We start from the raw sequence: 13477 nt of genomic DNA, 5'->3' as shown, positions 1-13477 counted from the left end.
TTGATTATGCTCAGATGCTTCCATTTAGCATTTACTTTGAGTAACTGTGCTGTCAATAAGCAAATGTTGAGCCATGCCAAATTTCAATATTTGCAGACAGGAATCCTGAGGTATATAAATGTTAGTCTAAATCTTTTTTGAACCTTCAATTCTATTAATATTCAAGTTCTAGAGATGTTGGTAAAACCTTTTTTTGGTTGGTTTTTGTTTTGCTTTGTGGGTTTGTCTCCCCCTTGCTTTCTTGACACTCTCCAGAAAGAACCCCAGTGAGCTTCTTAGTAAACACTGATTCATTCTCTTTTTCCCTAATTCTAATAACTCGCAGCCCAGATTTAAAAGCTGTACTTAGAAAACTGAATGGATTTCTCTTTAACTGTGACATCTATTTACCACTAATAGTATTCACAAATATGAATTTCTTTTTACCTTTTAAAAGCCTTGCTTGTTTCGGTGAAAGGTGCTTAGCTAGTAGACTCACAGTAACAGAATCTGTATCAATTTATAAAGCGAACGGATTAAATGCTATGAAAAGGGACGTGAACAGAGTTGAACAGTTCTGGGACTGTAACGTGTCTGCTTAGCTTCACTGGCTAGATGGTAACACAAATTGATTGTATGGTAGTGTTTCTCAGACCTCACAATGATAGTGGTTAGGGAGGGTTCTTATGAAGCCCATACGTTGACTTCCTACATGGAGTAAAATGTTTCTCTGCCCGTCTATATTGAGGCAATAAGAACAAGTTTCTTTCTTACTGGATTCTACTGCTGTGATGAAAGGCACTGAGAGGAGCGTTGTGAAAGTACAGTTGAAATTGAGCGAATATGTGCATTAGTCATTTTTCCCCTTACTCATTCTGCTAGAAACATGGGTTTCCAGGCTTAATTTGCTGTGGTTAGTAGTAACAGCAGAAACTTAGGACTCTTCATTGGGGGTGTGTGTGTATATATGCACTGCTACTTTTTTCTTTTTTGTAACGATTCTTTCAAGATGCTCACCCTTAATGTGGAATATGAGTCTATGTTTTTTATTTTATTATCTTGTATATGAAGATCTGTAAACTTGGAAGCCTGCATCTTTATTATGCTACTGGACTGGACAAGTTCCATTCTTAGAATGGAAAGGGAACCTGTATATGGAAAAAAAAGAATTTTTTTTATTTTTTTTTTTACTGTAATGCAGAAGCATGTTCTATTTAGGAACTTTTGCAAAATGGCAGTTTTCCTTTTGGCTGTATGTACCTATCCATGTGTATTTTTTTTTAACACGTTAGCATTTTCTTAATTTACTTTATAAATATGTGTGTATATTTTATAAGCATGAAATTCAAACTACTGGTAAGTGTTGTCATAATTGACATTTGGCACAGTACAACTGGAAAGGATTGTTTCAATTTAAAAATGACTGTCTACACTGAAAATAAGATTTAACGTTGTTACAAACCAGGTATGGACCAGCAAACTAATATTTTGTGAAAAAGCTCACAAAATATTGTGAGAGAGGGGTGGAGAGGAGATTCATCATTTAATCCTCTGGTTCTCCTGCAAAAAAAAGTAAATAGACAACTTGGTGACCATTAGAATTTCAGTTGGACTCTGTTTATCAGTGTCATTGGAAACAGGCTGTAGTATAAACTAATAAAAAGTATTACCATCTTTTTCAGTGTGTTACTTTTTTAAAAGTCAATTCATCTTTTTTTCACCAGTTCAGGAGTGTTTAAAAAAAAAAGTGTGTTTGTGAAACCTTGCTAGAGAACAGCCTGTCCTAGATACTTAAAGTGTATATGTATTTTAAAGAGAAGTCATAAAGATTAGTGCTATTTAGTATTTCAGATTTGGAAGAAGTAACTTAAACTTTTTTCCTGTTGACAGAAGCTATTTAAACTGTTCACTGAGTTAGCTAAAATAACACTATCTACATCTTACATATTGTTTTCAATTTTCTTCTTTCACTATGCTGCCTGTAATTGTCGTAAGTTAATTTTTTCCTTACTATTTGACTCCTTTCTCAAAAGCATACAAATACAATTCACTGAACTCATGGTGAAATCTTTTCTGCAGATTTCTGTGAATGACCCGTATTTATGTGCCTCTTTCATGGGGCTCAAACCTTCCACTACCAGAAACCATCTTGTACGAGCCATTTTGGAATCTGTAGCTTTCAGGTACTGCTTACTTAATTATCTTGCTTCTATTTTCTTATGTTTGCTTTTATTTTGACTAGCAGTGTTAAATGCATACATGGACTTCTGCAGTTTGTGAAATATACTGTTACCATCACTGTTACATTGAAAAGGAGTTTTATTTGCATTCTTCTTCAACACCTTACAAATAAACTTGTGTATATTTATTAGTTGAGAGTTTTTGTTATTAAGTAACCATATATGGATTCTTAAATTACATTGTTTTCTGCGTGTTCTAAAAATGTTTTCTGTTTAAACTTTGTCCTCACTCTCCTTACAGTGTTTTGTCAGAAGATACACCCCACTCCAGCTGTGTTTAAAGTATCCCTGAAGCTGGAAGTTTTCTATTGGCTCTTTAGCTAAAGTTTTTTAATTTTTGGTGTTTTATAAAACATAGTAATAGGCACTTTAAACATCTTTAAAGGTGTGAAGGGATAACAACTTCCAGATCTAATTGTCAAGGTTGGAGATACTACTGCTAGTCACTATATCACATCAGTAGCTGTCCATGGAACAGGTTGGTTCTGCCTTGCAAACCTGCCCAGCCTACCTTGAACTCAAGTTGAATATGGTTTGAGCCTGGCTCACACTGCACTGTGGCCAGTTAGAGAACTCTGGTACGATTCCTTCCATCTAGTCAACAGCTCTGCTTTGGGCACATGTTAGATGCAGTAATTCCTGAACTGAAGCATGGGTCTCTTGAAAACAGGGATGTTGAGAATCTCATCTCATTCAAATACCTAACTAGAAAAGGGCAGAGATCTTTTGTGTTTAGATTTTCTCCCATTAAATGAAATGGTTTCAGAACAAGTCAAGTGTACAGCCTTCAGAGGTTGTCTTTAAAGAACAGATGGATAAACTCAGATTTACCCTCTGTCAGCCTGCTTTCCTTGCACTAAACCCCTTGTTACATCGATAATCGCATCTTGTCTGTAGAAACCTATCATCAGTTTCAGGTGGGAATAAATGTGCTTCCTATAGTGACTTGCTATAGAATGCGCTGTGACTTAGCCATACTTGTGCCTTTGTAGTGATGTATAACAAAGACCAGTTTCTGGTTTGTGATTTTTTTTTTTTTAAATTTATTTATGCATTTTGGAGACTTGTTAGCTATTGCAGCGGTTCTGACACAACTGAGGCATTTTTTGCCTTGTATTTTATTTTCTGACTATGTAGATACTGGAAACGCTTTATGGAATATATAATGCTTAATTCAACTAAATATTTTTTTAAAGAAACAAACAGCTTTATGATATCATTGTGAAGACGGTACGCCTTCCTCTTCAAACTATTCGGTAAGTTCCATGTAACTCTTAAATTTGATACATGGGAGTTTGATTTAAATAGGTGTGAACTTTGTGTTTGATCTTACTGTAAAAATTCTGCTGCTAAGAAATGGATGACTACCAAGTCAAATGTTAATGTAACTTTAAAAGTGGCAGTAGAGACTAGCCATGGAAATGGTCAGTTATTAAACCATTGGCATTGGTGATTGTCAGTAGGTAAGTAATGAATTGCTCTAATTATAAATTTTTTTTTTAAAAAAAAAAAAGCAAATTCATGTTTTCAGGTAGCACTAGAGCGTATATAGCAATGCTTTCTACAGAGGTCATTCTATGCTTTGTTATCGTTCTTTGATACTGAATTTTTTTTGCAGACTGAATATTTTTTTAAGACGTCAGTTAAAACTGGATCTATTTGTGAGGGAAAGAGGAAGAATATATTTATAATCCAATTGTTAAGACATTGGTTTTGCTTCAGTCTCTGAAGAAGCAAATCAAATCTGCGAGTTAACTGCAATCCCTAGAATATGCTTTTCACAACGTCTTGGAAAAATATATCTGAATTATGAGTTGCTGGAAAACTTAGGCTGTACGTTTCAGTAGGTACTCCATTTGGACCGCCTCAAGCCCTGTCATGCTGAGAAAGCTCTCCAGAATTTCTCCTTCTGGCAGCCAGGGGTCACAGCGATACCACAGTCAAGAGGAGAGAGGAGAGCATTCCTGTCCCTCTTGTGGCTTTTTTCTTGATACCAGCGTGAAGGAAGAAGTAGACTGTCAGGCATGTAGACAGTTGAGAAATCAGACTTTTGAGTAGTGGAAGAAAAGTGAAAGTACAAAGTAGGAGAAGGTAAAAGTGTCTGTCTTCCATCACGTACTGCTAAAGAGTAGGCAAAGGTGGAGGAACAAGACAGGCTTGGGTGTTTAATGAAGAGGAAAAGATGAAAAGTATTGAATTTTTTTATTCTTTATGAAGCTTTTTTACATAGAAAATTACATCCAAAATTTGATGAAATTTCAGTCAAACTGAAAAATGGAAAGTGTGGAAGTACTGCCTGGGGAACACTAGAATTCTGATCCCATTTACACTGTAATGTCGACTTTAAATTGTGTGATCATGTTCTGTTTTATTAATATAAAATTACTGTTTCATATAGTGACTATAATAGTTAACTACGATTAGTAGCAAGTCAGCTTGTGGATTAAGCATGAGAAGATAATGAGATACGCTTAATGGGTTTTTCAGTAGGGTTGTAAGCTGTGCTCCCATCCTTTTGTCTGCACATCTTTAGTATCTCTCCATTACCTTTGATTTTTTTTTTTATTGTTGTTTTTATCGCATAAATATTTTCATTCCCTTTTTAGCTATTGTCCTGTATCCCTCCTTTCTTCCTTGTCTCTGGTTCCTACAAAGTCATTGTTTTCATTAGTCCTCTACATTCCTGTTATTTCTCTTCGCTTGTCTCAACAACATCAAGGAAAGCACAGAGCAGGAACCCTCAGTTTTTGTCCTCGTGTCCTGTGTTGTAGCAGTCTGCAGCAGCCTTTACAAGGGTGATCCTGGTGGTCCCTGGAGTCCTGGAATGTCACCTTCTTGCTTGTTCTGTGAAATAGCACGTCCCCAGTCAAATGGCATGTAGGAGCTTTGAGCTAGAAGATGTACTGTACAGATTGAATCTTCAAAGTATCTAGCAGCAAAATTTAGCTAAATGTAAAACTTGAGTATTTGGAAATTTTCTTTCTTTTTTTCCCCTTGTAACTGAATCAAATGGTTGCCTTAATTTTTGCAGGAGTAGTAAAATGCATGTCACTGGCATCAAGAAAGTGACTTTGTCAGTTAAAGGTGTTGATGCTGTAGTGTAGAGGTGGTAACCCTGCTTAACTGTATGTACAAACAAGCAAAGCCCTGTAACATCACCAGTCAGGCAGTGTCTCCTGATACTACTTTCAGAAACAGACAAAACATTTATGCGAAAGTTTTCTGAGGCATCACGTGGTATAGAATATTTCAGCTGGAGTATCTGAATTGAAGATTTCTAAGCAACAATTAAGTTTTCTTATCCAACACCTTCTGTAGTGATAAGCAGTAGATGTCTTTACTGAACGACATTTGATAGAGTGACAGCTCCATACCTGGCTGGTATTGGAGTCCAACAGCATAACAAACCAATCTATGACAACTCAAAGATTACTTTTTATTACAGTTATTTTTTTGTTTGCAAGAGTGATTACTTTGCACCACTAGTAATCACTCTCAGATAATTAAAGATCGGCATTGGTAAGTTCTAGTTTTCTCCATGCAATTAGGAAAATAGATAGATGGAAAGCTCATTCTCATCTTCCTCACAAAAAGAAGCAACTGTGAAGGCATTTTAACTAACTAGTACAAAGATTAGGTAGTGTTGTGGCTTGGGTAATGAAAAAAGTACTTTTCCAGATCTGAGAAGACTTTAAAGGGTTTGTTTAATGTAATGGCTTTGAATATTATCATATTGTGGTGATAACTATGTGAAGGTTCCGTTATAAACACTAACATTTCAACCAGGGTGATGTATAGTTTTAGAAGACAGAGCTTTCAAAGCTTCTGATAATGTGTCTGTCCGGTGTCTGTCTACCATTGCTCCCCTAGTTTATACACATTCTTTTTTTTTTTTTTTTGTGTCTAGGCACCTTGTTCTGGCCTCTAAATTTGCCCATAAAATGAAAATGCATTTGTGCATGAGCAACAGCAAGATTTTTGCATAGGTGTGAAACCCCAGTAGTTGTTTTCTGAAATTTTGTGATAAGCATTTGACTAAATGCATTTTTTCTTTCAACTTTTTCTTCCCTTCTCCCTATAGAGCTGATGGAGGTGTCAGTAATAATAGTTTTGTCATGCAGATGACTTCAGATTTAATCAATAAGAAAATAGAAAAACCTGCAAATGCAGACATGTCTAGTCTTGGTGCAGCTTTTCTAGCAGGCCTTGCTTCAGGTATGTATACGTTTAAAAGGGTTTTGGTTTTCCCTTCATAATGCATGTTTGTAAATAAGGAAAAAAAATCAGAAAAAAAAGTGCATAACTTCAAATAATTGTAAAAACTCCCCAAACGTTAGCCATTTTTGTGGGAATCCAAGGTAAGTAGTGTTTATGTTTCTCCGTATAGTGCTTTGTACCCACGTACTTGTATTTGATGGTCCAAAGAAACAAATAACATCATGCATCAACCAAATCAAGGACCTTATTTGTATTTCTGACATCATGTCCCAACTTGCTGAGCAGTTATATGCTTTTTTAATTTTACATAAATGAATAGCTACAGCAAGTTTAATGTGAAAAGTATCTGCATGTATGTTTGTAAGATTCATTTACACTTAGGAGCGTACCATACACCAGTACATTTCTCCTACTGGAGAAGGAAGAGGTGAACCCAGTCTTGCTGCATCCCTCCTTCTTGCCCCAGACGCTGCATCCCTTCCCACATGCATGCTGCCCGGAGCGTGGTGCTCGGTGGGGATGGAGCACGTGACAAGGAAGCAGCTGTGTCATTCCTACCGAAGCTGTGTCCTGTCATCTGTGAACTGAGTCTTTATTCTTTAAGGTTTTCACAGAAATAAATGCAATGGAAGTACAAAATAAATTACAGCGATAAAAAAATCCAGCTCTACTCACACAGAATTGTTGTGTATAATTAACCAGACTTAAAACTACAAACTGTCAAGGGTTTCGCATAATACACACCTACAAAATGTATTTCCGATAACTAAATTGCTTTGATACGTAAACACAACTGGAAGATAAAAACTATAGGCTCAGGTAAGATTTATTCAGCAATTAAAACTGTAAGAAAGCTGCAGCCCTTGACAGACAAGAATGATTCAATAACATAAATTAATCTGAATATGTAATTCCAGCTGTTTTCTGCCATTTATGCAATTTTTAAGACAGTAGGAAAGCAACTAGAGCGAAGTCTTTGTTTCTGTGGCCCTTCTTCTTTGAGAGGGACCTGGCAGCTGAAAGCACGGTGTGGATGAAACCAAAGGGAACTTCAGCGCACCAGAGCTGTTCCTTGGACACCATCCCAGTTAAGCAGATGTGCTGTTGTCAGGATTCCAAACAAGTGGATGCTATTGGAAAGGAGTTTCACAATGTTAAAAATATGCTTCCCTCTGAGAAAGTTGTTGGTTGAGTAAAGAAAAGCTGTCGTGATTTCTTACTGTGTTTCTTCTGTGGATCTCTTGGAAATAAATTAAAACAACTCAAAAATAACATATTTGCAGTTGAGCTTGAGAATGAACTTTCTGTTTATAGGATTTTGGACTGACAAAGAGCAACTAAAGAAGCTAAGGCGAATAGAAGCAGTTTTTGAGCCCCAGAAGAACTCGGAGGAATACAAACCTGCTATGGGTATCTGGCTACAAGCAATGAAGCGCTCCCTGCACTGGTAGAAATTGGCATTTTAATTATAGAAGAATTAAATTTTTTTAATGCTTATTTATAAAACCCTGACATTAAAAGGACAGTAAAGACCATAACTGAAATGTATTACCCTCCTGCTGCTAGGTTACTTACCATACCATAATGAACCTTCATATCATCCCTATGACAGCTGTGGGCCAGCTGCAGCATTTGTGTCCCTTCAGTGACCTCCCTTGGGTGGCCCAGCTGCTTGAATCCTACAGCGTACTAGAGATGGGGAGTTTTTTCCTATGATGGGTTTTCTACTGAGGAACTTACCTCCCTTCTGATCTTTAAAATCTTTGGTATGTTAATAAAAGGCACATATAATTCCCTAGGCATTTCTAAGAAACGTAAAATGATTGTTGGGGGGTGAGTTGTGATGAACTTGATTGCGTACAAAGAGATGTTCTTATCAGTAGCCTGTTACCCACCTTTTGGTTGACTTTCTAAGGAAGCATTTAACCCAGGTCTCTGATGACATTTTTGTGCAGTAAATTAAGATGAAATGCAAAAGCAAATAAGCTTTCACTACTCCATTTTAAAAAAATAAAATTCCAGGATTTTTGTACCTGATGGTTCCTAGCTAGCTTGTAGCTGAAATTGTTTAAATTTTATAAAGACCAAAAATTTTATTATGTGGCATGGCTAATACAAATACATTAACAGTAGTTACAGGTATGCTATCTAACTTGTAAAAATCTGTAACATTAGTATTTTCAAGCCCATTGTTAAATCTTATTGTTGTTAGTTAAAAGGGGGTCAAAAGTCTATTTTTGAAGCAATGAATTACTTTTATATTTTTAAATAAATTATAATTAAATAAATGTGTAGTTAATTATTCTTATGCATTTGTTTATCACTAATCTTACTCTAATTTTCTCAGGATTATGTGTAAATCAGTTTCAAAAATGTAAAATTATTAAACGCTTTCATTTCAGAATAGTATCAAATTCACGCTGTGGGTGATTGTGTTCCACAGACACTGGAGACAAGAAATGTTTATAGATATAACATTATTGAAGAGGGCCGAAGAACTATCATTCACTTTTTCTCGTGTTGAATCATGGAAGGTCAAACCATACGCCATTCCCTCAGTTTCCTAACAGTCATCCGCCATGAGTTGGAGCATCTACTCCAGCTGTGGTGTTCTTCAAACTAGACCTCAGTTGTCTGTCACCCTTAGCTTAACATACCGTTTTTCTCATTCTTCTGTTACTTTCTGTCCTTCAGCCTGTGCTACATCTTGGCACGTTGTGTTTTTTTTTTTCCTCTGGATATCCTTGCAGAGATCACTTTCTCCTAAACCTACTTTAATGGGAATGCTGAACCTGAGCAGTTCAGGTCTGTTTGCTCATTTCTAGTAATATGGCAGACTACACAATCTATATGGTTGATAGCTCTACAGGTACTTCATTTTTTTCCTCTTTTTGGACCAAAAAATATAGCTGTCCAGGTGCCAAGACTCTAATATGAAGTCCATTGATGAGGTTCCCTCCACTCCTCCTCCTGCTGTAAGGTAAGAACCTGTAGTTACAGGATACATGGAACAGTTGCTTTGCTTCAACACCCGTGTTCAGCTTGTGATTTTCTGTCATCTCAACCTCACTGCTAAAGAAAATGCTTATTGGCAAGAAGGTTCTACTAGACCAAACAAAAAGGCTTTCAGTCTGGCATTCGGAGAAGTTTGTGGCCTCAGTTGCTGGTTTCTACACTTTGTTCTCACTGAAGGAGTTCAGTTTCATCAGTCTGCCTAGGGATAATGTCCACTTGTTACTCTCTTGATGGAGGTTCCTTTATCTATGTTCAGTTAATAGTCTTGTGGTTTTGCTAGGCTTGATTAGGGTTCCCGCAGTGTTCCCAGATGGAGATGTAATGGGACCTGAATCTGATTTTGTTCAAATCACTGCTGAAGGTAGCTCAGCGAGCCATGGGCCTTTTCACTGCAACTTTACCTAGTGGTGGTTTTCATCCTGGCCATAGCACAGCTAGAAAGGTGGGAGATACTGAAGACGTTATATAATCCTCTTGCTCTAGATAGTGTCTTAGAGGACCTATTCTGGATAACTGTTTACCACTGTCACTGTTTAATATGAAGTAGGAAATTTAACCTCTTTCCCTTTCACTAGTCTCAAATCTACAGGAGAGAAACTTCACTGCAAATAAAGGATGCAAAAAGGCCTTACTGTACTTGAGCCTTTCAAATGATCTGCAGGGTTGTGTGTTCTATTGTGGAGAGGTTCAAATAGTGAGTAAGTCTGAAATAAACACAGGGTGTCTTTAAGTCTACCAAGATGGAGCAGCCTTTGCAGGTTTGAGCATCTGCCACAGCTTGTGACGGGTAGTTGCCCAAAGGCTGAACAGACTAATAGACATCTTGAAGGAGTTTGGTTACTGAGCAATGCGGCTCTTTTGCTTATCTGTTACAAGAAAAATCGACTTTATCTTCCCAGGAAATTTTTAGCATGCTGATATCTTAAAATGGTACGTGTTAATTGATAATGAATTTGAAATGAGCTTTAAGCAATTAGATATACTATAGGTGCTTTGCTGTCTCAATTTTTGCTACACAGAAGGGCATTAAGACCATTGTAGAACCTCACTCATACTAACTTTTATTTAAAATAGGACTGCTTTTGCTGCTGTCCTGTTTAGTTATATTTAGATTTTTGACTCGGGGTGTTTTTCATCAGTTTGAAAAGTATATACGATTTTACATTTGCTATCATTTGATACATTTTATTACATTTGCTATTTATATTTGATAGTAAAGGTAACACTACAAAAATTATAAATATTAACTAGTTTGGAGTTTTATCATTATAAGAGATACCACCATGTTGAGACTGTGAATGTTTTACTTAGGGTTGTGTAGGAATGCACCTCGTCAGGCATGTGAAGATTGGAAATTCATTTGAGAGATGTGTTAATGATCTCTGGGCATCCTGCCTTCCCAGATACACATGGCGCTGATGGTAGATAATTTCTGAACCAGTTTGAAAGTTGTATCATTCATAATGACACATGGTCTTATTATATATGCGGGGACTACATGGCATGAAAAATCCCTCTAATTCTGGAGGGATCTCACTACTGTAGGATTAATTATTGCATGTCAAGAGAAAAGGCAGATAAAATAGTCTTCAGACAGTTGAAAATACTCGGCAGACGTTGTATGCGTTTTCTTACATAACTAAGAGAATCAAGTCAGCTATGTTTAAAATCTCACTGTAATGAACTTTGCCAAGATTTTTGAGTACTGTTTTCATTTAAGTAGTGTTTTCTTCTCTCCTGTAACAGCTAATTTTATGTAAAATTAATTCAGACACTCTCATCTGTTTTTGACAAGAGCATTTATACTTGCTTCCCTGTCAGAAGAAAGTAAAAAAGGAAAATACTGAGTTGCTGTTTCAGCCTGCTAGCTTCTTTTTTGTATAATCTCTGTAGCAAGATCCTTCCAACTAGTCCTGCTATTTCCATGGTCAGGGCACAGCACAGAGGCGCACCAGCTGAACAGCAGCCTTGTGGAAAAAGGTAAGAAATCATTTCTTGCCAGTCAGCGGGGCGTGGAATAGAGAGGGTTTGTGCTTTTACTGGTCCAAGCGAAAAAGTACAGACAACAATGTGATCCCCTCTTCGAACAAACAAGTGTGTCAGTACTGCAGGTTGAGTCGGGGAATAGGGTAGTGCTTTGACCCAAAAGTTGGACAGCTTTTTAGTTAAAGGTTATATAGGGACTAGGGGCAAGTTCAGCAGGAGAAAAGAGGTGTGGGGACTGTTTTGGGTTAGTGGCTGTATAGATTATCACAGCAAAGGGCTGTGAGCTTGCAAGAACGCAATGAAACTAGCAAATATTGAAAAGTGATGTGTTGTGAAAGGGGAAGGTGGAGGATCTGAAAGGGATCTGGCTGTCCAGAGGGAGAAAGGTGTTCCAAAGCTAGACCACTGACCCTTTCTGGAAGGAGACATGAGAACTTCCTGCAGTGTGGGTTTTCCTGTAAGAAGCCACTAAACCCATGCCTTAGCATGACTAAAAAAACAATTCCAAGATGTTTTCCAGTGCAGCCCTCATTCTGGGATACAGCTTGGGATTTGTGTAAGTTCTGAAAGACTATATATTGGTTTAGAGCGTTACAGAAGTAGCGTACTTGCCCTCATTCAAACTGATCATTGTTTCAGCAGCAGCTTCAAACTCAATAGTGTGTATATATAGTCATCTCATTCTGCAGTTTGCTGTTGAAAGCAAACGACAATAGTGACCTTTTCTGTTTTTTCTCCTTAATGGTTAAAATGCCTGTTTTTCATGCTCATGATCAGTTATAGTATCTGACTTCAGTTCATCGGTGTTTCTTCCAGAAAAGTAAATAAACCAATGAACTAAAAAGAGATATTTGAAGCATAAGTGTCTTTATTTAGGCTGGGTTTGAGTTCAAGTATTTGTTTAGCTCAGGTAACTTACTGAACAGTGCAATAAACCAGCCAACCTGGCTTGCCTCTGTTTTGCTTCCTCCTTTAAGGCAGCATATGCCTTCTGTGCCTGTCAGGGCATTTCTCAGTTGCCTTTATGTTAGCTGTTTGACTCTACCTGTTAGAGGGGTCTCCAAGAGAATACACTATAGTTTGCCATTTTTTTTTAATGCTTTCATGAAGGTATCTTGCATAACACTGCAAATATTGGTAAAGGTCTCGTTGCACGTGATGAAAGTATTTTATAGAGGATGAAAAGAAACCACAAAGTCAGAAAGTTCCTGGGCACATGCTAGATTTTCAGTTGTGAACTATCCCACTGAAGTAAACATATCGTTCTTGCTTACTAGTTTTTTTCCTTAGTCCTTTGAGAACTCTGTTTTACAGGCTGAACACCTGTTTTTTGATGTTTCTCACGTATGTCTTTCTAGAGCATTTAATGTGTTTTTCTTGCTTTACAGAGCAGTTTAACATACTTGGTCTACTCTGTGTATGGTCTAGAGGTTTCTAAAACATATAAATTGTGTTTCTGCATCCACATAAACCTTGTTTTGCTCAGTTTGCTTAGCGGCATTAAGGTGACTTTGTGTTACGGGGTATTGAAAGATGGGTTACTGCACGTCTTGGATGTGTGCCTCGCTGTACAGGAGAAAGACTTTCTTTAACTAACGTTACATCATTGCTTGGAATGGAACTAGTGCTGATTTTATATTATTTTTTTATTTTATTTACTTCCACGAGTGTTTACTGTTCATATTCTGTCTATAAGAATACGTTATCCTGCTTTGTTGAAATCAGTTTTTTTAAAAGACAGTAAATACTTTTTGAAGTCTCAACAACGGGCCCTGCAGCTCGGACTCCGTTTCCTGGCGGCGGCCGGGCTCTCACTGGCGTCGGGGCTGCGGTGTGCAGTAGCCCCTCGCCACCGCCGTCCCCTCTTTGTTCGCCAAGAGCCCCTTTGTTTCACGGGAGGGAAGTCACGGAGCCGCTGCGGGGCACGGTAACGGAGCAAACCGTGCCCAGGGTTCGCCGTTCCCTGTTCGGCCGCTGCCGCCGCCAGGCCGCGGCCGCTCAGCTGCGCCCTCCGCGCCAGGGCAGGGGCGGGCGCTCAC

At 37.8% G+C, this 13477-nt stretch overlaps 1 protein-coding gene across 1 annotated transcript in view; it reads left to right on the top strand.

Annotated features, from left to right (window-relative positions):
• The window catches only part of GK5 (glycerol kinase 5), a 29751-nt gene extending 16772 nt beyond the window's left edge, over positions 1-12979 (top strand). Inside the window, exons 13-16 of the mRNA XM_054204471.1 lie at positions 2059-2162; positions 3416-3475; positions 6301-6434; positions 7752-12979. Of these exons, the coding sequence (XP_054060446.1) occupies positions 2059-2162; positions 3416-3475; positions 6301-6434; positions 7752-7888 (435 nt within the window). The 3' untranslated portion in view covers positions 7889-12979. The remainder of the gene's footprint in view (positions 1-2058; positions 2163-3415; positions 3476-6300; positions 6435-7751) is intronic.
• The last annotated feature ends 498 nt before the right edge of the window (positions 12980-13477 follow it).

This window comes from Rissa tridactyla, chromosome 6 (assembly GCF_028500815.1).
Source record: "Rissa tridactyla isolate bRisTri1 chromosome 6, bRisTri1.patW.cur.20221130, whole genome shotgun sequence".
Classification (NCBI taxonomy): domain Eukaryota; kingdom Metazoa; phylum Chordata; class Aves; order Charadriiformes; family Laridae; genus Rissa; species Rissa tridactyla.
This window is presented reverse-complemented; position numbering and strand designations above follow the sequence as displayed.